At 44.0% G+C, this 23,581-nt stretch overlaps 1 protein-coding gene across 1 annotated transcript in view; it reads right to left on the minus strand.

Moving 5' to 3' along the window:
• The window catches only part of adgrl3.1 (adhesion G protein-coupled receptor L3.1), a 202,425-nt gene that overhangs the window by 4,329 nt on the left and 174,515 nt on the right, over positions 1 to 23,581 (minus strand). The window contains exons 18-22 of the mRNA XM_061244330.1: positions 22,192 to 22,283; positions 10,202 to 10,370; positions 7,078 to 7,203; positions 4,721 to 4,817; positions 1,044 to 1,172 (exon numbers count right to left, since the gene is read on the minus strand). Of these exons, the coding sequence (XP_061100314.1) occupies positions 1,044 to 1,172; positions 4,721 to 4,817; positions 7,078 to 7,203; positions 10,202 to 10,370; positions 22,192 to 22,283 (613 nt within the window). The remainder of the gene's footprint in view (positions 1 to 1,043; positions 1,173 to 4,720; positions 4,818 to 7,077; positions 7,204 to 10,201; positions 10,371 to 22,191; positions 22,284 to 23,581) is intronic.

Here is a 23,581-nt window from a genome sequence, read left to right on the forward strand (position 1 = left end):
TATTTTTATCTGTATTTAGACAGCGATAAGATATCCGTTATTTTATATACCCAGAGACTTAAATGACTGGTCGAGAAGGCAATGCGATACTGATCAATCAGGCCAAGAAGAGTCACTTATGAAATGTATAGATTTGTAAATAAACCAGACATTACAAAAAAACATAATCAGGTCATAGAAACAGACTCTTGGACACAACATTACTGAGAGGACTTACCATACATGTGTGTTGACAAAATCCCTGAAACCATGACTACGACAAACATACACAAACATAAAACACAAGCACACAAGCAGTACAGTCCTCAAGTGCAGCTAAGCAGTCAAAGGAAGCAGTAGATATATCTGGCTCCCAGTATAAGACTCTGTCAGATCACTGATTTGATTTGATTCACTGATTCGATTCGATTCACTCATTTGACTGAATTGTGGAATTTTCCAGCAATGTGCCACGTGTGCATGCTGTTTCAGTACAGATTGAACTAATGCTTGAATAGTGGTAATATCCCGTATTAAGGGCCTATTATATTGTTAGAAAACAGTATCATACATTGAGCAGTGGTTAATTATGTATGACTTTATAGGTTAGGTTGTGTATCAGCAGAAAAAAGATACACTATGACTAATAATGAACTGCTGATGTAAAGACTTAACCATTAAAAACTCAAGATTCACACAAAAATTCAATTTGTAACGAAATGATTACAAGGTAAAGCTAATGATTAGCCACTTCCTTATCTGTTTTCAGATGCGACATTACAGAACCAGGTCATACATAATCAATATGGAGTAATGTATTTAATACGTCTTCCAACAGTGCGAACGGACCCAGAACACGAAGCGTGATCTGAATAAAGTACTCTTAGTTGGGCAGCCACGATAATCCCTGTCCGGAACACATCCTTTGAGAAACAGCTGTTCGGGAACCAACGCCTGGGTAAGGCCAGATCAAACACGGTTGTCAAAAGGATTGGGGGGGGGGGGGAGGCGGGGGCGGCGGGGGTGGAGGGGGAGGGGGAGGGGGGGATAAAAGGCTAGCACACCTTGCGTGTTGTACATGCTCACAGAGGGGTTGTTATAGACCGCCGATTCCCCAAGCAATGTGTTATACGGATTGTTAGTGCCATGAGGACGCAGGAGAGCATTAGTTATAAGATGGTTAGCCATGGCTCCTGCAGCAGCCAGATAGAGACAGAGAAAGAAAACACACATATCAATCAGGCAAATGCATTGCTAAAGGAAAATGCCAACAATCAATCTCCTTTTCAGGTGTGGTGGCAGCAAACTGAAAAGACTGAAGGATACAGGACTCTAATAACCAATATATGGGCAAGGGCAGAGCCATTTCAATGATTTCTTTCTTTTCTCTCTCTTTTTTTTTTTTTGTTCATTCAATGGGAAGACAATCACAATGCTCGCGTCTGTGCCTTCACACATTCACACAGATAATGGAAGCCAGCGCGATGCAACAGTGTACAAGTACGTACAGCGTGACGTCGTAATACATTCAAGACACACGGACGGGAATTAAAACTCTCCCCTTCTTGTCCCACCTCCCCTCCTCCCGGCGAGCTAGCGATCTCCAATTCTCTTTCAAATGCCATGTCGGATTTCTCTGACACGCGGAGAATGTTTTTGAAGTCTGATTCAATGGTGTAATTTCTTTTCTGCTATTTTAACGAGGAAAGGTTTGTCCGATTTTAAATTTCATGTAACAGGCTGTCAGAAGACAACTTACCTTTTCATCAACGCATGAGCACAATCCAAAAAACCCTCCCCATTTACTGCAAAATATACGGGCCTCTGCCAAGACACGAATCTAAAAGACACGCTTATGAGGAGGAGCATGAATCATTTTCTTACCTTTTCATGCTTGACCTAAGGGTGAACCGGGGTTATTAACTGATCTTCCAATTTCACATTCGTTTGAGAGTACATTCTGCAGACACTAAATTAAGTACATTATGCAGACACTAAATCTTGAAGTCTTTTTGATGAATGTATATTCAAAGATGTGGTTTGGCCTGATAAAACAGGTACTTATTTCATTGCTTTAAAGTAGTGCGCAGCTCTGTTGTAAATCAAGTGATTTTGACCAATTCTGAGGTCACCTCGTTAATGAACATCTTTTTCCTGCTGCGGCAATGTAGACCTATCAGATTCACTTTTCTAATACTCCACTTCAGATTTGAGAGTATAAATCTACCAGAAAAAGGAAACACATTATCATATTTTATATGGACCAATGCGCCGAATAAGTGAAGCTTTGCAGAACGTTTGACTAGTTTTACCGCAATCACTCTAGCCCAAAACATCAATGCTTCACGCTGCGCTAAGCGCCGATTTCTCTTGCGTGTGATTGGTGGACAGCGTGATTTTCAGGTGGGGCTCAGACGCTAATGATGGGATGCATCTCCTGTGCTAATAATAGTGTGTGTGGTATCAAGGTTCCAGTTCAGGATAATTAAACAATGTTAAATTTGAAAGGGTTGAAGGTCTGATGCTCTACGGCAGGCTGATTTTACTAAGCGTTTTCCCTCTTTTGATTTTTAAAACATCTCTCGACTGCCTATTTTCCTAGATGGACTTTAGAATCCTTAATGAATGGCCAAGACACATTCCCCTCAGTACCCTGACTTCAGACTGTTCATTTCTCTCTGATTAGCATTCATTAGGGAAATGAATGCATCCTTGGGCTCTTAAAGTACTGAATTTTATATGACTTTTTATAGCGATGCTTTTTCTTTTGGACTGCAGGTTGGTTTTGGATCATGTAACAGTACCTGTCTGTCAGCTGTCTCATACTGAATATCCCCTTGCAATATGCAGCAGTATGCATGCACACACACACACACACACACACACACACACACACACACATACACGGTTGTTTTATATCCCTCCCTCTGCCATCAGTGAGAGAAATCTTAGGCCCGCCTTGCTTAAGAGCATAATTATTGAGATACTGATGCTCACTTTCTCTAAAGCATCAATCTGTCACCCAAACAGCTTATTAGTGTCTAAGAACGTCTGAGGAGCGGACCAATATAGTGACAGAGGGGTCCAGGGCCACCTTCCATCAACCTACACCATTCTTCAGTGTGCTCCTTACATAGAGTCACCAGAAAGCTCTTTTCACAAATATCCAATATGTCCAAATCATATCTACACTCAGTGAGCACTTTATTAGGTATTTATTAGACTTATTTCTCTGACGCATTAAGTCTTCTGTTGCTGTAGCCTATCCACTTAGAGGTTTGATGCATTGTGTGTTCAGAGATACTCATCTGCATACAACTGTTGTCATTTGTGGTTATTTGCGTTACTGTCACCTTCCAGTCTGGCCCTTCTTCTCCGACCTTCTCTTAACAAGCCGTTTTTGCTACCCCTCATTGGATGTTTACTCTAGAGACAATCGTAAAAATCCCAGGAGATCAGCAGCTTCTGAGATACTTAAACCACCCTGTCTGGAAACAATACTCATTCCATGGTGAAAGTCACTTTTGATCATTAATATTCATTAATGCTCACATCCCCATTCTGATGAACTGAAGCTCCTGACCGGAATCAGCATGATCCACAACCACAATTGGCTGATTAGATAATCGCATTAATAAGTAGGCGTACTTTATTGCGTTCCTAATAAAGTGCTCAGTAAGTGTACATATTTCAAAACATGGTGGTGATTGTTTTAATTTTCTTTCTACAGAGATGATGTGTGTTTGAGAAAAGGTGCCATTGTCACTGGTAAGGGTAAGGGTACTGTGAGAGCTCTCTAAGCATCAGTTCATGAAGCGCTGCATGATGCGTGCAGTTTAAACCTTCTTTTGTCATCTTAAGCCGTCTTTGGAAATTATATTACTGCAACCTATCTGTCTGGAAAAAAGACAGGAGCCAACTGTCGTAATACTGTATATGAACGTTTGCACACATCCACATATGTAATTTGTGGATGAAGATGAATTCAAATAACATGAGACAAATTGTATTTGAGTTAGGTTACACTAACACATAATGTTATCATAAAACCCAGCTCATAACCTCAACAGATTATATATTGTATAATATACAATGATGAGCAGCTCATGTGTATAGCATTATTAACAACGGAACTCTGTAGTGCATGTGTAAAGTAAATGCATCGTTTAGTTTCAGTGTTTCTTTAAAAAATGTGTACACCAGCGAGTAACTGCATTGCAACAGCTCAGGAGAACGTGTCTCATTTCATACTGCAGCTAATGGATACAAACCAGGTATCAGTGGTTTGATAAATAAATGAAATAAGTCTTGACTGATACCGTTTCCTCTGGGCATTGCCTGTGTCTTTTAGTCCCGCCTGGCAATTGACAGCCTTCTAATATTTTGCAGAAAAATAAGTGGTGACGCTTGAGACGAGAGCTCTCGTTCCCGTTCTACGCCCCAAACCTCGCCCAGCGTTGTCACTCAACGTACGGCGTTCAAATTCAGCCGCTGGAAGCGTCGTCTTAAAATGCATTACCGGTACTCAGGGCACGAATAAACACGATAAATGAGTAAATGAAAAAATGATAAACGGCAAATACCGGGCAGCTGTCGGGGACGTGTGAACCCGGGGATGAGGCAATGAGCTGCAAGGAACCCGGGCTACCGCTGCAAGCGCTCTCAACCTCATTAATGTGCCAACGGGAAGAGGGGAACGTGTCGGCGCCCCGCCGGTCCGGGAACGCAGAGACGCCGTTACCTCTGTTCAGCGACGCCGAGCTGTTGATGTCCCCCGTGATGAAGGACGACTCGGACTGCTTCCGGACCGTGTCGTTCCACATCCGCCGGATCCGGCTCTGGAGAGGAGAGGAGAGGAGAGGATGAGAGGAGGGGAGAGGAGAGGAGAGGATGAAGAGAGGAGAGGAGAAGAGAGGAGAGGAGGGGATGAAGAGAGGAGAGGAGAGGAGGGGAGAGGAGGAGAGGATGGGATGAGGGAAGAGGAGAGGAGAGGAGAGGAGAGGAGAAGAGAGGAGAGGAGGGGATGAAGAGAGGAGGGGAGAGGAGGGGAGGAGAGGATGGGATGAGGGAAGAGGAGAGGAGAGGAGAAGAGGGGAGAGGAGAGGAGGGAAGAGGAGAGGAGAAGAGGGGATGAGGAGGGAAGAGGATGAGGAGAGGATGAGGAGAGGAGGGGAGAGGAGAGGAGGGGATGAGGAGAGGAGAAGATGAGGGTGAGGAGAGGCGAGGGGCCCAGGCTCCCGGGACAGGGCCGCTGACAGGGTCGACAGCAGACAGCGGCGGAACGAAGCCTGAGCTGACGCCTCGCGGCCCGGATAGAGCCAAACGCAGCGACAGGAAGTCCATTAACCTGCCCGCCAACGTCCTCCAGAGCCTGCTCATCACCCCACCGCGGGAACCGCCAATTACTCAGCATACACTTCTTAAGTTATTATTATTATTTTTACTTAGCCATTATCATTCTATAAAAGAACAAGTTCTAAAGTGTAGGGCTTCAAAAGCTACATTTTGTAAACATGTAAATGCAAATAATCAGGGTACATTCCACACTGTACAGCCTGAGTGGTTGGGCAGCCTCAGCTATTCTCTTACACCTTGCCTCCTTTTGAAAAAACTATACTATTTTGCAAAAATGGAATCAGCTCTGAGTAGGTATTGTATGATGCAATATGCACCAATGTCACTAGTTCCAAAATAAAATAAATAACATTCCTTACAGAGAAGTGCTCTTGGGGCATACTTATAGTCTAGACTTGCACAGTGTGTTACTCTGTGCATGCACAAGTATGAATCAATGGAGCAGGTTCTAAAAGGTGCCTAATCCGGGCCTTCTCATTTCTCAATCTGGCCACATGCCTGCAGGAAGATTCACAGTGATCTGGATCCGGTTACCCGTCAACACCGCACGCCGATGCGAGGAGTTTTTCTGACAACGTGTCGGCGGCTGTTCCGCGCTCTCTGACCAGCTCAGTTCTGGCAGTTTTCAGACGTGTTTTTGATGTATCAGTGACGGGGAAAACATGTCAGCCCCTGACTGTGAGAGGGAGGGGAACCACACACACACACACACAGAGGCTACAGCCCTACTGAACACCCAGCGCTGCTTCTCTGCTCCGTGTAGCCTCCGCCCGATTGCCGCAAAAATCATTTACATTTCAAAATGCGTTGCTGCTGCCCGGCTTAATTAAATATGTCAAAACGATGCTTTTGAGTGTAAACTGTTACACGTAGTTTGAGGAACAAAGAGACGTAATTTAGCATACTGGGTACATGCAAAAATTATGAATGGCAGCACACATCAGTTGTTTGCGGTGATTGCATGTTTATTTAAAACCAAGTGATTTGACCATCAATTACCACCTTTTAACAGCCAGCACTTAACATCTCCCAAGCTTAAATAAATAAGGATGATATATGCTGTTGCCCGCCAAACCCTTAATTAGAGATACATTTCACCACCGGAGTGTGAGGTGCTCTTTAACACTGCACACAGCCCTGCTCCTGTCAGTGGTGCATTGGCATGGTCATGCTACCGAATCAATTGCAGACTGTTCCAGTGCTTTCTGTGGGTGGGAGATAAACATTTGACCATACTGTCAATCACGGAAGGAGGCTTGCTGTCAGAAGGGCTCCCTTCGACGCGTTGGATGAGATTAGGAAGACTGTCGAGGAAAGCAGCACCGCGCTGAACACAGTTTGGAGGCCACGCTAGCTATTCTATACACACCTAAAGCAATGAGTCAGGCCATTAAATGAATTAGACATTCCAAAATTGAGAAACTCGGCAGACAACTATTTAAAAAAAGAAAATATTCATGCATTCACCGACAGTGTCACTTGACATTCGCTGATGACCGATTCAAAATGGAGCTCATTCCATTTCAGCCAGACACCAACACTACACGTGTCAATCAGTCTAAAGTGCAGGCAGAGGGATTTACAAATCCCCCATCAGTCCCTTCTTTGACAGGCCCAATTTACGAAAGAGAATAGGCCACTAACGGCTCCAAACTTGGTGGATGGGGAGAAAGACAGAATAGAAAAAAGGGGGGGGGAGAGAGAGAGAGAGAGAGAGAGGGGGTCAGAAAGAGCACCCCCTACCTGTGACCCTGTGGAGTAGCGCCCGGGCGTACGTGAGGCAGTGCTTTTCCCGGACGTGATGGAGGTCTCCACACTCTTCCCACTGCAGCAGTGCGTGCGGAGGCACTTCCCGTACTCCTTACGCACCTACAGAGGCACACACGCGCACGCGCACACGCACACGCACACGCACACACACACAGACACACACACACACACACACACACACACACACATACACACACACACACACACACACACACACACACACACACACACACACACACACACACCCCCACACACACCACACACACACACACACGCACACACACCCCCACACACACCACACACACACACACACACACACAGACACACATACACACAGACACACACACACACGCACGCACGCACACACACACACACACACACAAACACACAGACACACACACGCATACACACACACACAGACACGCACACACACAGACACAGACACACACACACACACACACACAGACACGCACACACACAGACACACACACAAACACACAGACACACACACGCATACACACACACACACACACACACACACACACACACACACACACAGACACACACACACACACACACAGACACAGACACAGACACACACACACGCACGCACGCATGCACACACGCACACACACTCCATTAGTACACGTCCACTCTGCTTTGCCACTTTAGCTTTAAATAATAATAATAATCATAATAATAAAAAATCTATCCATTTTTCGCATTACTTTTGTCATACTGACCCCGTTTGGTCATTTGTGTATGTGAAATGTTGCTGGAGGGTTAAACATGGAATTCACCATCCACAAAATACTGTGTGTTACGTTTTATGTTTACTGTACATGACATATACATTCAGGGTACTAAGACCGGCCAACCTTATCAAGAGCAAAATTGAAATGAGGTAGGGTACTTCCGTTTGTACCCTTGGGCAAGGTATGTAACCTGAGTTCAGTATATATCCTACTGTAGGAATGGATAAAATGTAAAGATGCTCAAGTTCTCTATGTTGCTCTGGATAGTGTCTGCTACAGTCCATGGCAGTAGTGCAATGTAATGAATCTTTTTTCGAATGCAGCCCTGTACACATTTTAGATCATTGTCCAGCTGGATTTATAGCTAATAACCAAGGCCCAGAGACCCATTGACCACCTCTGCTCTGAAATTCTCAGAGATAGAGCATCATCATTAGCCCTTCGATGTGTAATATCACAAATACTGTACGTGATTCGAATTTTCTTAACTGCTGATGTAACAATCACTTGTGGGCGGCCTGTAGCGTAGTGGTTAAGGTAAATGACTGGGACACACAAGGTCAGTGGTTCTAATCCCGGTGTAGCCACAATAAGAGCCGTACAGCCATTGGGCCCTTGAGCAAGGCTCTTAACCCTGCATTGCTCCAGGGGAGGATTGTCTCCTGCTTAGTCTAATCAACTGTACGTCTGCCAAATGCCAATAATGTAATCTAATGTAATCGAAAGCAATGATGGATTTATGAATCAGAATACAATTTTTTTTTTTTTACTCTTCAAAGAGTTAAGCCCTGTGCACTAGTGGAAATAATGGCCTGCCTAGACCATGGGCATTTCACAGTTTATTACACCCAAAAAACAAAGCCATGGAGGACACTTCGCTTACCAACATCAAAGCTAAAATCAATTTTTCACGGCAAGAAGAACACACTTAGGCTGTAATAAAATCCCAACACAACACCAAATGCCATTCATACATTTTTGTCTGGGACTATTTTATTATTAGCACACACGTTTTCTTATTAATTTTATTTTACTTTTACAAGGCTACTGCAGACAGTGAAATTCATTTGAGTTAGTCGCTGACATTATGCACTGCAGGTCTCAGAGAACAGAGATGTTTTACTACATTGCACATTTATAGTTTGATCAATGCTTCTGTATATGCTGTACTGTATCAGAGAGAGGAGACTGTGTGTTTGCCCGCCTGCTGTTTTAATAAGCATGACATTCATTATATTAGAGATATATTACTGGAAAACATATCTTCATGTTTCTTCATATACCCGTATGTATGCCTGCCTGTGCATTCCACCATTCAAATTAAGCCCCACAACTATACACTGTGCTGAAAGATACACAGAATATCTTTCCTCCTCTAATCAGGCTCATTTTGCTCATTGTGACCCGCGCTTGCTGACACAGCAAAGCCCATTTTTACAGAATAATGTCAGTAATACATTTCCCTTAATGGAATAAGAAGCAGTTCAGTGTCTCATTGTGTTGTTCCAGGGTGTGTGGTCGTAACCCCCCCCCCCCCCCCCGTCTCCCCTGAAGACCGAAGACACAGCACGTGCCCTGGAAGAGCCCAGTAACGCACTTTAACCTTTATCGCTGTGTCCATCCTCACACCACTGGACCCACGGGCGTCACGCCGTGTACTTGTGAACGCGCGTACGACTGAAATGCACGATGGGCTTATGCACTAGCCCCCCTCAGCCCCTCACCTCCTATTTATCTGCTGAATACTTCCCATAATGCATGTGCTGGGGGGCGGGTGTTTGTAAACCTATCACGCACCCAAGTGCTCAACATGCCCCCTTTGATTTAATCTAAAAATAATTACATTTGAGTTGTCATTACAGCCGTCATTAATTCATAATTCATTTGATTTCTGTAAAAATATATTCTGTACAATAAACGGGCGTCGTTAAACCGCGTTTCACACCTTGAGAGCCCGCTCTCCTCAAAAGGTCTCTGTACGACCACGCAGGTGTACGACCACGCACCCGGCTCTCACTGCTACCCGAAGCCAACAGAGCAAAACATCATTATTCCACACAGCACACAACGACTTACATTATTGGCATTTTGGCAGACGCTCTTATCCTGAGCGACGTACAGTTGATTAGACTAAGCAGGAGATAATCCTCCCCTGGAGCAATGCAGGGTTAAGGGCCTTGCTCAAGGGCCCAGCGGCTGTGCGGATCTTATTGTGGCTACACTGGGATTAGAACCCCTAACCTTGCGTGTCCCAGTCCTTTACCTTAACCACTACGCTACAGGCCGCCCTATAAAATACGCACACACGCCATCGAATCGAGTGATCGGCGTCAGAAACGTACCTTCTTCTGCAGAATGCAGTGGAATATGAAGATGAACATCCCCTGTAGTGAGTTGAATATTGTGAAAAGGTAAGCCATGATGACTGTGCTCTCGTTGATGTACATCAGCCCAAACGCCCAGGTCAGGCCCAGCAGACAGAGCAGTGCGATCGCACCGATCACCCAGGATCTGCAAGACAAACAGCAGGGTGAGCTATTCTCTGTTCAAACACTCATTTCAGCTCTAACCTTGTGGACAACAGATGTTGATTATTCGTACCTTGCTTTCAATGTGACCGTGTACTTTCTTACTTAGATGTCTACATTGTCTTTTTTTCCCCCCCAGTCAAAAGCCCAGTGACTATGATATGTTGTGCACCCCCTGTGGAGTGGAAACTTCCTTAAAAAATCCATTACAATTTGTCATTTCCCTCAAAAGGTCAGTCCATCTTCCCCCGTCTCTGTTTCTCTGCGGCTGTGAGACCAATTAATCTGATGAACTGAGTTGGCAGCAATCGGAAAGAGTGAGAGAGATAGAGAGAGGAAGAGGGACTGAGCAAAAGACAAAAATGCCATCAGAGAGATTGAGAGATGGGGGGGGGGGGGGGGGGAAGGAAAAGGAGATGGATTTGATAATCTTTGCCCACATTCACTCAACTTAAGCAGCGAGATTGACCCTTTGTAGAAACTAAAGGTTAGAGCGTTCCCATTTCCCTCTCTCACTCTCGGAAACTTTTGTCTGGAGCTGCCGTTGATACCGCAGGAAATCAAAGACGGCCGCCGCAATCTTCTGCGATACTTCACAAAGGCTGCGTGTGCGCCGTGCTGGGAGATGAAGAGCCTGACACTCTCCCTCACCTCCCAGCGGGGAGTGCACCGTGTCGCTGATTACTCTCTTGCCAGGTTTGAGATTAGTGGACATATTTTTCTTTTTTTCTTTTTGGGTTGGCTTCCAGCTACAGGTAGGAAATTGCTTATTGCAGCTACAGGCCAGCGGAAATGGGGCAGATGGGACAGGTGGGGATGGTGGAGGGATCTGACAGCCAAGACGCTCCTGACAGGAACTAACGGAGCATCCAGATTACACACGTGATGCATATTTTTAGCAAAATGAAGGCGTCCTGAAAATGTATGATTCTCTATGGTTATATGCACCCTTGAAGTAGTATTTACACATTATTTTACTGACATCATGTATTCATTTGCATTCAGTTTGTTTGTTCATCCATTACTGTAATTTCAACTCAAATGCCTTTTAATTTCACAGGTGACCTCTGTATAAAGCACAGGTGACCTCTGTATAAAGCAAGTTGCAGAGCTAGTAAATAAATGAATACAACATTTTAAAGGTTTGTGCCCTTCAAGAAATCTGTATGTAGCTGGGATGCAATCATGTAGAAGAGTGTCGATCAGGTTCATAAATTAGCATTTCCTCACAAACACATGTGTAGAAAGCACACAGAATATCTTTTTCCTTTCTTGTTATAATCAGTAGAGAAAACAAATAAATGTATCAATTAACATACTTTTTTTTTAAATCAACCATATTTCATCTGGCTTTTTGAAAATAGGTTGATGAATTTGCTTATTTCATTACACCCTCAGGGATGTTTGTTGACATTTCGTAATTTGCATATTTTACTTCACAATCGGGACATCAGAAGATACGCCGTTTGCTAGCAGTGAATAAAATGACTTCATTTGATATGAAAAAACAATCGTATCTCCCCGGCTTATCACCATCACTTACGACTATCCGCGTTATCTAATGCGTCTAACTGCACATCCGGTCCCATTTGCACGCTGAAAACCTAGTCGCCACGCCAGTGTTGGCCACGTGCCGTACAATGAAATCTCCATTTATATTTATGCTTCTTCCCCAGTGGGTCAGCGAAAGTGGGTTCATGCTTTCTCCATTAAATAAAGCCCTTGAATACACGGAGTGAAAGAGTGTCCCTGGCTCGACTAAATGAAGAGGTCAAACGCGAGTACTCCTGTTGTGCACATACATAATTGTCATGCGTCACCGGGGCACTCTGTTCAGCACTCTGTTTTCCTTCACTGCTAAATGACTTACCCCACATTCCCCGCTGTGGAACGGGAGTCCACGCTCGGGGGGGGTGTGCATTCTCATCAGCGGGCTTTGTTCCCCCCCCAAACTTTTGACTTACGCCACGTCAGCAAAACACCAGCCCCCGGGCCCCGAGAACTCGAGAGATAATACATAAATTAGACAAAGAAAAGGGGATATGGTTAATGCTAGGGTGCACCGCTCATTATTATTGTCTGAAACGGACTGAATTGAGCAGAACTCATGCCCACTGTGTGTGCCTTATACTCCCCGGTGCCAGGACATTGACAGGGTATGGTGGCAGTTCCGGTACATTCTAATCCCCTCCCTACCGAGGTCCCTCCGCACCTTCAACCTGAAACGCCCTCTATCTCATCCCTCTATCTCATCCCCTCTTTCTCCCCCCTCCTCCCCAGGCATATCCTTGCTTCCTTTCCTCTGCTCCACTACCTCTCCCTCCTTTCTCAATCCCTCACTTTCCTGCTTTTCTCATCACTGCTCCCTATTCCCTGAAGCGCTATATCTCTGCCTGCAGTTCGGGTTCCTTGCCAAGTGTATATACACAGCACTAATTTCTTAAAAACGTCAAATCCCTATTTCTACATATTCCACAACTGCACTCAATCGACCCAGCAGCGAAACGGATAATGTGCAATACAGATCTTAACAGCGGATATGGCAAATTTGCTTCTGAAAAACCCAATTGTGAAGCAGTGTGCAAGAGGAGACACATCTTGATGCATATCCGCCCTACTTGAGAAAAAATAAAAATAAAACTTAAGTGAGCACAGCTGTACAAAAATATTGTCTAGTGAGAATGGTACAGGTCTGAGAAAAAAAGAATAGCTTGAGTTTGGATCCATCCTGCGCAGGTGTGTACCGATTTTATTTCTCCTGTAATTAATATGGGAAAACAATGAAGATTCATTGGGGAAACTCATAATTGTTTTAACATTGCCTTATGAAAGCATAGTACGACGGGCCCTGTATGTCACAAAATGAATAAATGCACACATGAATATATAATTGATAAAAATGCGTCTCATCGTGGCTTCCACTTCCACAGCTGTTTCCTTCCATACGCTACGCATGCATTGTATTTTGTATTGCCGTGTCGAAACATTGAAGAAAATTAAATTAGGTGCAACAGAGAAGATCAGCTCTCATTAAATTGCAAATACTTTAATGCTTCAAACAAGGTGCAATTACAACTAATCGCTCTTGTGTGCCTTGCCTCTGATTCAGTGCATTAGTCTCAGCGTGTCTGAAGGTCCGTGCATCTGTCCGCGTCCAATAAAAGCCGTTCAGAAGCACATTTTAGCATCTGTTAGGGGTTTCTGAGTGCTTCACGCACATCGGATGTGCTCAGGTTCCCCATCTCCGTATTTGCCCACTGACAGCACGTAGGCCTTCTCAAGGCACGTTGCATCACGAAACACGAAATTCACATGTATGACACATTCCAATTATCGAATAATAATTGTGTGCTATCTGTAGCCTGTAGCCTCCGGGGCACGATAGCGTGCTTGGAGAGGACGGCGCGTGGAGCGGTGTGCGTAGAAAGCCCTGAAAAGCGCTGCTCGTTCACTCTAATGTCAGTGCTGCATTCTCCCCAGCTGATATTTCATTCGCTTAAACAGCAATTTTGTGTGTGAGCTGCAGGTGTTGGCCGTAATCATCGCGCGTACATTCCAATAAATACCGGTATGTCTGCCACCACTCTTTCAAGCGGAGGGCCAGGTGCAAAGGAATAAGTGATTTATTACGTTAATGACGAGAACATATAAACGATCCCATATCAATCAAAATGGACTGCTGAGGATGGCAATTACCCAATGCAGTTGGCTCCGCTATGCTGGAAACTAGGATAAGATAAAACAGCTCTGGTCTGAGCAGGGGAAGCGTTTTCTCAAAGCCAGATGAGGATTAAAATAAATACGTAATGAACACTGAAATTGAAATGAAACTCGTGGGCTATATGATCATCCATAAGAAAGAGCACTTTCAGCGTATACAAAACCACAATTAGACCTTTTTTCTTGCTTTTTCTGTCAAGGTATGAATTGTTACCATCAAAACAAAGATCATTAATTAAACTTGTTTTACATATCACATGCAACACTGTGCTAACACCCAATTAAGGCATTCTACTACTGTGAACTTCTAGACCCTGCCAAGAGTACTGGAACGAAACTGAATGAGAAAGGGAATGAGAAATGTCTTTTTTTTTTTTTTCTGCATTTTCCCTATTTAGGAATGCCCAATCGCATTGCTGAAACCATTCCGCCTCTCCTCTGAAACACGTGATGTCAGACGACCACTTCTTATCACACCACAAGTGGGGCGACATGGTTTAGGCAGTAAGAGCAGTCGTCTGGCAGTCGGAGGGTTGCTGGTTCGTTCCTCCACCCGGGCTGTGTCGAAGTGTCCCTGAGCAAGACACCTAACCCCCAAATGCTCCTGACGAGCTGGTCGGTGCCTTGCATGGCAGCCAATAGCCAATCACCGTTGGTGTGTGAGTGTGTGTATACATGGGTGAATGAGAAGCATCAATTGTACAGTGCTTTGGATAAAGGCGCTATATAAATGCCAACCATTTACCATTTACCACAGTGTACAAGCCAGGCTTGCACAGACTCTCACTGGAGGAGGACACATACCAGCAATCCTGGCTGACTGAAGGCCTCCCTTCCATGGGAGAAGCTACAGCCAATCGTGCACCGCCCTGCAGGGCTACTAGCCACAGTGGAGGCTGGGAGCACGTGTGATACCAGACCATTACGGCTCACCCATACATTAGAACAGTGCCTTAAATGCCCATTAACAGCTGTACCAACAGCCCCACAATCAGCTCACTCCATACTATGTTCATACTCAAAATAGAAAGAAAAATGGCCAACAAAGCAACTGTAAATGTGACAAGAGGTGACAAAATAAATTGGGGGCAACAAAAAAAAAAAAAAAAAAAGCAACAAAGCAAAACAACAAATTCTCAAGTTACTTTGGGGGTTTTTTAGATTTCACATTGCCAGCTGCAAGAGAAGGCCCCCATTAATTATGATGGCAGTGTGGGGGTAAAGAAAACAGCGAAAGTGTCTCCAGGCAACAGGGCAGCAGGAGCACCTGCAGAGTGCTATCCGTCCTAATGACCTCAGTGATTCCCCTTTCACTTGTCCAAAACACGCGGCCCAACACCAGCATCAATTAGCACTGAGCCGCAGACACAACAGTCGCGCTAATACGCACAGCCAACTTCATTAAATTCAGCAGCTAATGTGTCCTTACCCATCGCTGTTAGGACGGATGCTAGCATGATGTAGTGTGTTGGGCTGGCTACCCAATTATAGGCATTTTTAACTGTTGCATACGTATGCAACTGCTTTCGGTCTTCATATCGTGTCCGACGAATACGATTATACTGGCTGCCGCTATGCATTCTTAATGTACACAAACAATGCTATTCGCCTGCTGCTGCTGAGTAAAAAAATAAATGCAAATAAAATACATTACATTACATTATTGGCATTTGGCAGACGCTTTTATCCAGAGCGACGTACAGTTGATTAGACTAAGCAGGAGACAATGCTCCCCTGGAGCAACGCAGGGTTAAGGGCCTTGCTCAAGGGCCCAATGGCAGAGGCTGGATCTTACTGTGGCTACACCGGGATTAGAATCACCGACCTTGGGTGGCCCAGTCATGTACCTTGACAACTACACTACAGGCCGCCTTGTATTTTTATATACATAATATAAAAGATTGCGCTAAACGAAACAAGAAGGTAGTAGCCATTCTGTTTGCTGAGTACTACAGTATTGTGTCATCAATATTACGCTAACAGGCATTTACCTTTGTCAAAATACAACGAGAAGCAATTAGAAAAAATAGATTATTTAGATTAGATTTAGATTAAAAAATAATATATTTAAAAATACACATTAAAATAATAAAGGGGTAATTCTTGTACGCAATGCATTGACTCTGGGCCTTTAAATGGATTTTGCTAGGGACAGTTAGCACGCTAATCAGATTGAATTCTGGGCAGAGTAAATCATAGTGGAACGTGAGCTGCAGGATCATTTATCATTTGAGTCAGTAATTCAGGTTTATTTAGTCGGACACCCAGCACAAACTGAAGCAGTAAGAGAAAGATTGAAAAACACTGAAAAACAGTGCAGTCTTTTTTTCACCATTTCCCCTGCGTGGAGAAACATTCATCAGCAATGATTTTATTCTAAACTTTAAATTTGATTTTTTTTCCATTAAAATTTTCATTAATTGTGGTAATTGCAAAAAAATATACAAACTGCGCTGGTGGAAAGGAAATACATTTCTGAAAATCGCGTAATTGGGCTTAATCGGGAGTTCAAAGACAAAAATTAGAAAAGATGTTCATAGAATGCAGACCAACATCTTGTCAAGGGTAATTATTATTATTTTTTTTCTCTGAGGGATTTATTGAAGCATTTATTCAATCTACCCAGAATGCCCTTGGCCTTTTCCGCTCCCCCCCGAGCAGCCGATTTTAAACACGTGTTACGTTTTTCACGCGTGACACACATGAATATGCATGCAGCCGAAATTTAGAAAAAGATGAAAAGTCAATGAAAAAAACGAAATACTCGTACTGCTCAGAGTGCATCCGCGTTAAGACCGGAGCCGGGCTCGTGCCTTCCGGTGCTTCAGCACAGCCACGGCTTCGCAGTCATTTACGCTCGCGTCTGATGCCCCCGAAAACCCCCTTGTACTCATTACACGTGACTTTGAATGCGGTGTTAAGTTGCTCACTTTCCCGCAATCTCAGTCACTTCAGACGCTGAAGAGGTTCCTGCAGCGATCCTGGGAAAAAAAACAAAAACCTGTGAGCGTCGATGACACTGAAGGTGTGCTAAACGCTCGCAGATTCTCACAGCTTGGTGCCTTTGAATAAAGAAGACTTTAAGCGTTCGATGAGCAACGCTCCGATCGCCCGAGTGCTCGCTCACCCAGCCCACCGTCTTAGCAGCGACGCCGGGGTAATGCAAAAAATACTAAATAATAATAATGAAAGCATTTGCTTTATTCAAAATAAAAAACTCGAGTCAATTTTGGTTGGAAAAAAAAATCACAAGGATTTTAGACACACAGCGCATGAATCTGAAGGTTGATGTAGTTCATTGGTAGTGATTGTTGGATGTTTATTTATAGAGCGCCGCAATTTGTAGAGAGGGTCCAAACTGTTGCAGTGCGGTGAGCCCCGTAAATATCAGATGAGAGACACCTTTTGCCGTTTTATCTCTATACTTTTGAAGAAATGTATACACGACATGACCATGGCAAACTGAAAGTCTGGGCTTTGACTTCAATGCCGCTGTGTTATTTCACACCCGAAGCAAAAGTAGTTGGCTAATAAAACAGAGATCTTGCTGATTGACGTATATTCAGTTCATTCTGAGTAAAATGAGAGATTTGTCCATGTCGAGAGATAACACACTGCATCTTACAGTAGGCACTGGTGCCAGCAGCTGCGTTAGACACGACCAGAGCAAAAAAACTAAAACAAGATTATGCTGCATTCAGACTACTGCTTCTCCCAGGTGAATCAATCAGCCAGGTAATGTATACCAAAGCGCCGTGCCCTTCCCACAGGGAAGATGTGAGAGGAGTCAAACTGTTAAATCCACAATTCTTCAAAAGGGACGAATGAAGTGCTTTAAAGCGGTAAGTGACAGGAGAGGAGCACTGAGGGGACCAATCAAATCAGGCCCCAACCCTGGCCCTGCCCCTGACTGACAAGACCACAGTTTTGGCCAAATTCACTACATCTAAAACGCCACTGTCCTTAATTTTGAGTCACACACGTAACCGAGTGATTTGCATTCATATTCATAACATTTAGGGCAATCTAAAAGCAAAACTCCAGTGGTTAGAACGAATGACCTTTCTCACGTACAACACAACAAAAACAAAACAAGCGAGCCAAAATAAAATAAAAACAAGCAAACCAACAAGCAGAAGGAGGACTAGACTTCTATAGCCGGATAGGAAGGCAGGGAGAGACGGCACAAAGCATCCAATCCAAATGTAATCAGCATTTGGATTGGATGGGAATGGGAAATTGGACCTTACCAGAGGCATTCCGCAAAAAAAGAAAACCATGATAATGACAGCTGAAAAGGAGGGAGAGGAAGCAAACAAAAGAAAAGATAAAACAGTTAAATAAGAAATGGAATAGCAAAACAAACATGCAAGGGTTGTGTCATAATTCAGGTCCAATGCTATACTAGTAATTTGAAATCATCCTGTCTACATTTTAGGGAATGGGAACACATGCCTCTTGCATGTGACCTCGGGACTTTGACGGAAGGAACCTGGGATTAAGGATCTGTTCTTATCCTTTCTTATTCTTGCTTTTCACCAAAACTGTGAACGTCCAACGGTTCCTGTAAGTCAAAGCCATTTCTTCTTAGACTTCTCCGTCAGTTTGGGAGAGGTGAGCAACTGCGTGCTATCTTGGGAGGCCTGCTGTCCCAGGCGTCCCTGCTCCTCATCCTGTATTCTGAGAGCTGCACTCTATGGTCACTGCATCAGAGCAGTACACGGAGCCCCCCCGGGCATCGGAATGGCCAGAGGTCAAAGGGCACCGGAGACCGCTGGCGTCTGAGGAGATGACAACTCTACATCCCTGGGCGACACTACAGCCGACGTACTGCACTGGCGTGCGGAGGATGTGATTCCAGGCCCTGGACTGCATCTCACACCAAAAACACGGTCTGAGCAGGATGAAACAGCACCCCTCTACTATGAGAAATCTGACATGAATTTCAATGGCTGCGTCTGCTCGCAGTCCTGATTTTAGGACGTTAGTTGGTTCAGTAGCTGAAAGTATGAGCTGAACACTTTCAAAAAAATCACCTTCATCACAAAGCGTAATATTAGTCCCATTTCAACAGAAACCACCTTATGATAAGAGCATGACTCATTGGGCAATCTTTGCCTTTGGGTAGAGGGCAACGGTACAGGTGTCATCCGGAAAGATCCTCGCAATTTCTTTCACCAGAACTACCATCCTCGAGATTGTACGACACAGCACGAACAGCAAGGGTTTGAAATCTCTCCGGGAATGAGAGAGGTTTTACAGGTCCCTCTGTCAGGATTAGACAGCGGCAGACCGTCTGTGCAGAGCAGAGACACTTGCGGGCGGAAAGCACTGTGTGCTGACCTGTGCGGGTGGGTGTTCACCTGTGCGGGTGTGTGTTCACCTGTGCGGGTGTGTGTTCTGAGGGAAGACAGCAGTAACGGTTCCCGGGTCGCAAACCTTCTTCAGCAATGATCAGACTTGGGTTGTTTGCATTATCGATGAACATCGTTTATTTACAATAAGGGGAAGGCTTGCGCATGGCAACGCACATGGCAACAGCAGAACACTTTGGTAGAAGTGGGGGGGGGGGGGGGTCAGAAAAAAAGGTGTCAGGGTTGAAGATATTCAAACATCAAAACTAATACATAATTTAATGACATTACGCTGCCGGGTAATTTGCCATGTATTATTCAGGACTGTTGGATTTATAGGCGTCGTTTTAAGAAATAATCGGGCATATTCAAACGCGAAAACTGTTGAGAGAATAATTCGGTCCTCCATTTCCCCCTGAATTTGGAACGCACCCTCGGAGGAAGGAGACAGAGACAGAGGAAGCTGATCTCTCAGAGAATCTCCGCAGATCAATGTGGAATTCACACTATCCTATGTCCCCCCCCCCCAAATGGATGGCCCTCGGTAATCTAATGAATGATTCAGCTGCAGTATCTGCTTATTATATAGTCTTCCATTGCGTATTGATTACTGCATTCAGCAATTTCTCCTGTAACTTTAAAGCACTTTTGAAAGGAAATGGTGTCAGTGCCTTTCCGGTAGACGGCGATGTCTGTGAGGGGGGGGGGTCTAAGAACCATTACAGATCACATGATGTTTCACTGCAAATATACACTCAGTGAGCACTTTATTAGGTAGACCTGGACACCAGCTTATTAATGCAAATATTTAATCAGCCAACAATGTGGCAGCAACTAAATACATAAAAGCATGCAGACATGGGTCAAGAGGTTCAGCTGTTTTTCAGACCAAATGTCCGAATGGGAAAGACATGTGAAGTGCTCAGTGAGTGTATATTAGTTGTTGAAATTGTACAACTTTGTTGCTGTTACTTGGTTTTGATGAACGGTTTTTGAAGTATTACACATTCTACACATACTGTAGCTTTAACTTTCAAAGCTATCTTTACTATTGGTGCTACTACTAATACTGCTATTACTACTACTACTACTACTACTACTACTACTAATAATAATAATAATAATAATGATATTTAAGATCACTTGAGAAATGTAACATAACTATGAATGTGATTCATTTAATTAAATGATTAGATATGTCTCGGTAAACGATTCGATTACACAGACACTCTAGTTTCCCTATACACTAAGATGCCTTTGATAACTAGCAATTCATTTAAATTAACTTAAGTGAAAATCACAGTATATGCATATTGGAAGGAGAATTCCTGTAAACTAGACTGAATAAAAAGTCAAAAGGACATGTGGAATAAGCCATGCTCGTGTTAGCTGACTGCATGGAGAGTCCGTTTGGAGCACAGATCAGTATAGATTAGTGTGAGGAGTTAGCTGTGTGCTCCGTGCATACTGATTGGTTGACATCCATTTAAGAAATTTCGAAAATGTACGAAACGTATGAGACTAAATGCCATTAGCGCATGCCTTGCCCAAAATGAGTATCACACATAGGCTTCCTAATTAAAAAGAAGACCTACAATACTGCCACAGGCTAAGAAGGCAATTAGGATCCATATTACCATAAACACCACACTATTTATCCGTCTGACCCTGAAAAGAGATGTTATGGAATAACGCTCGTTAATGATGAGAGATTAACCCGCCCGCACTCAGCCTCTCATTGAGGGTGAAGGTCGGGATGAAGGTCGTCTTCAGACTAAGCCCGGCCGTGGTCTGGCTCTGGAGAGTGTCAGAACATATCCACCACGTGCGGTGCGTGACCTGGCATGACCTGCGTTGCGGCTACAATCAGGGACTGGCGCGGCGGTGGAAATCGTACGAGACCGCCGTCGTAAAGACGAATGCATCCGCGCAGCGTTGGAAAAGGCTTCGGAGGGCAGTGTGCGCTAAGAGAATACACTGCTATAGGCTAGAGGAAGAGCCGTCGTCCACGATCAAGGAAAGACTGTCTGAATACACTCACAAGGACTACGGGGTGAATTATGACCCACAGATCCCAAACAACAATGGATGCCATTGAACGCATATCTTCAGCGAGGCCGGGTTAGATCATCCACTTGAGCCACACACAGTACTGTACAAACATAACTGCACAATACATGTACTGCAATATGTGGCACCAGGCCATCTGCCCAGACTTCATTTCTGGCATGTCGTACTGAACGAGGCAAACACACAGAAAACATTGACGATTTCCTGGGCTATACTGACTGTGTTTTCACTCAGAAAAAAACGCACGAGCCACCTGCTGCCAGATAGTTTAAGGAATCTTCAGGATGCTGGAATCCTGTTAAAAATTCTGTCCCTACAAGACGAAGCCAATCAGAGGTGGGCGGATGTCTTATTTTCTCTAGTTAATGACTTCACAGACAGAGCAAATCACTGCCAAACACTAATAGGAGATTCCTATTCCTGCACGGGCGTAGGTGGCTATTAAGCAAATTAAACGGGCAAGGGAGCTGACATTTACACCGCGGGGAAATGGTTATTTATTTATTTCTTCATCTGGTAGTTTGGTTCGTATGTGCTTGCGTGTGTCTGCATTCCGTTCTCACTTGTAGAGGATATGGTTCCAGATACTGGGCTTCATGAGAGGAAAGATAGAGAGATGATGAAAAACAGAGAGAGAGAGAGAGAGAGAGACAGCCTTACTTTATGTTGTCCAGGCACCCTGAGTCTGGCTTCAAGATGGCTGTGTGATGGAACATCTTGTAAAGCGCAATCCCCAGGAAGATCACGTTGAGCTGGAACACAAAACTAAATTAAAATCTGTGGGGTGACATTGATGATTTTTTTTTTTTTTTTTGTTATTTGCTTAAATATGCTTTATTTTCAGACGTGGGAAGGGCAGCGGTGGGGTAGTCAAACGCGATCGCTGTCCGACATCCGTCATTCCCACCCAACAGACATTCATTAACTGTGTGACCGCGGAAAGTAAACAGACCTATGAATCAAACTAGATTGGCATCAGACAAAATAAAATAAAAACAAAGTGCCGTTTCATCATTTCCATGCCCTTCCAGTCAGCATTACCATTTCAAATAAATAATAGTCCATTCTTAAGTTATTCTTCGGTGGAGAATCCAATGCTGGGCTCAGTGGAATGGAGGGCACGCTTCCTGACTTTATGAGTTGTGAATTCCACAAGAATGCAGTCCCTAAGTACCCTGGTACCAGATCTCACCGACCGAATACACTTTGCGAAGCAGTTACGCAGTAAAAGTGTTCAATCTATCTCTTACAGAGTATCGTATGTGACTCTGATTGGACTCACACATACTCAGTCAGACTATAATTAACACTGGACTTTTTTTTACTGCGTAGTGTGGTAGATTCAGCCACCTTATGCTGTCAATCGCAGAGTGTGAACCAATTAGAAGTTCTCCGGATTTTAAAAAGGAGACCTGTTGGCGATGCTTCTCCTGATGGACTTTCTTGACATTTTTTACCAGGAGTATGAGTCATGTGAGCTCATGACATTCGGTTAATTAGGGAAATGTGCAGCGTTGATGTAATTCATCTCTTGTGTCCCGCTGTGTCACTGAAGCACCTCAGGACCGGTCTGCCCTTCGCTGCATCCACGTGCTTATCTATTTTTACCAGAACCTGAGATTCTGCATTTACATAGCACAAAAAGCCCCATAACATATCATTATACTCATTCTACATTAACAAATGAACAGTACAACACAGAGAAAAGAGAATAACTGTGAACACATGTTTGTGTGTGTATGTGTGTGCGTACGTGTGTACATGAACACTGCTTGATCTACAGTAATTCCCTCAGATACATGAGGTCTATCACAAAAAGTAATGCAATTCTGCTTTTAAAATGTAATTTCCAAATAGCAAATTCACTCAGATGATTTTATTTATTCTTTTATGGATTTTTTTAATCATGCATGAAAACGCATTTCATTTCAATGTGAAGACACTGAAATCAATCTTAATCTTCACGCAGATGACTGGAATACCAAAGAACGTTCACCCTGTGGTAGGACCCAAGATCTCTCAGCCGTTCTTTCAGCCGTTAGCTAAAAGT

This window comes from Conger conger, chromosome 6, assembly GCF_963514075.1.
Source record: "Conger conger chromosome 6, fConCon1.1, whole genome shotgun sequence".
NCBI lineage: Eukaryota > Metazoa > Chordata > Actinopteri > Anguilliformes > Congridae > Conger > Conger conger.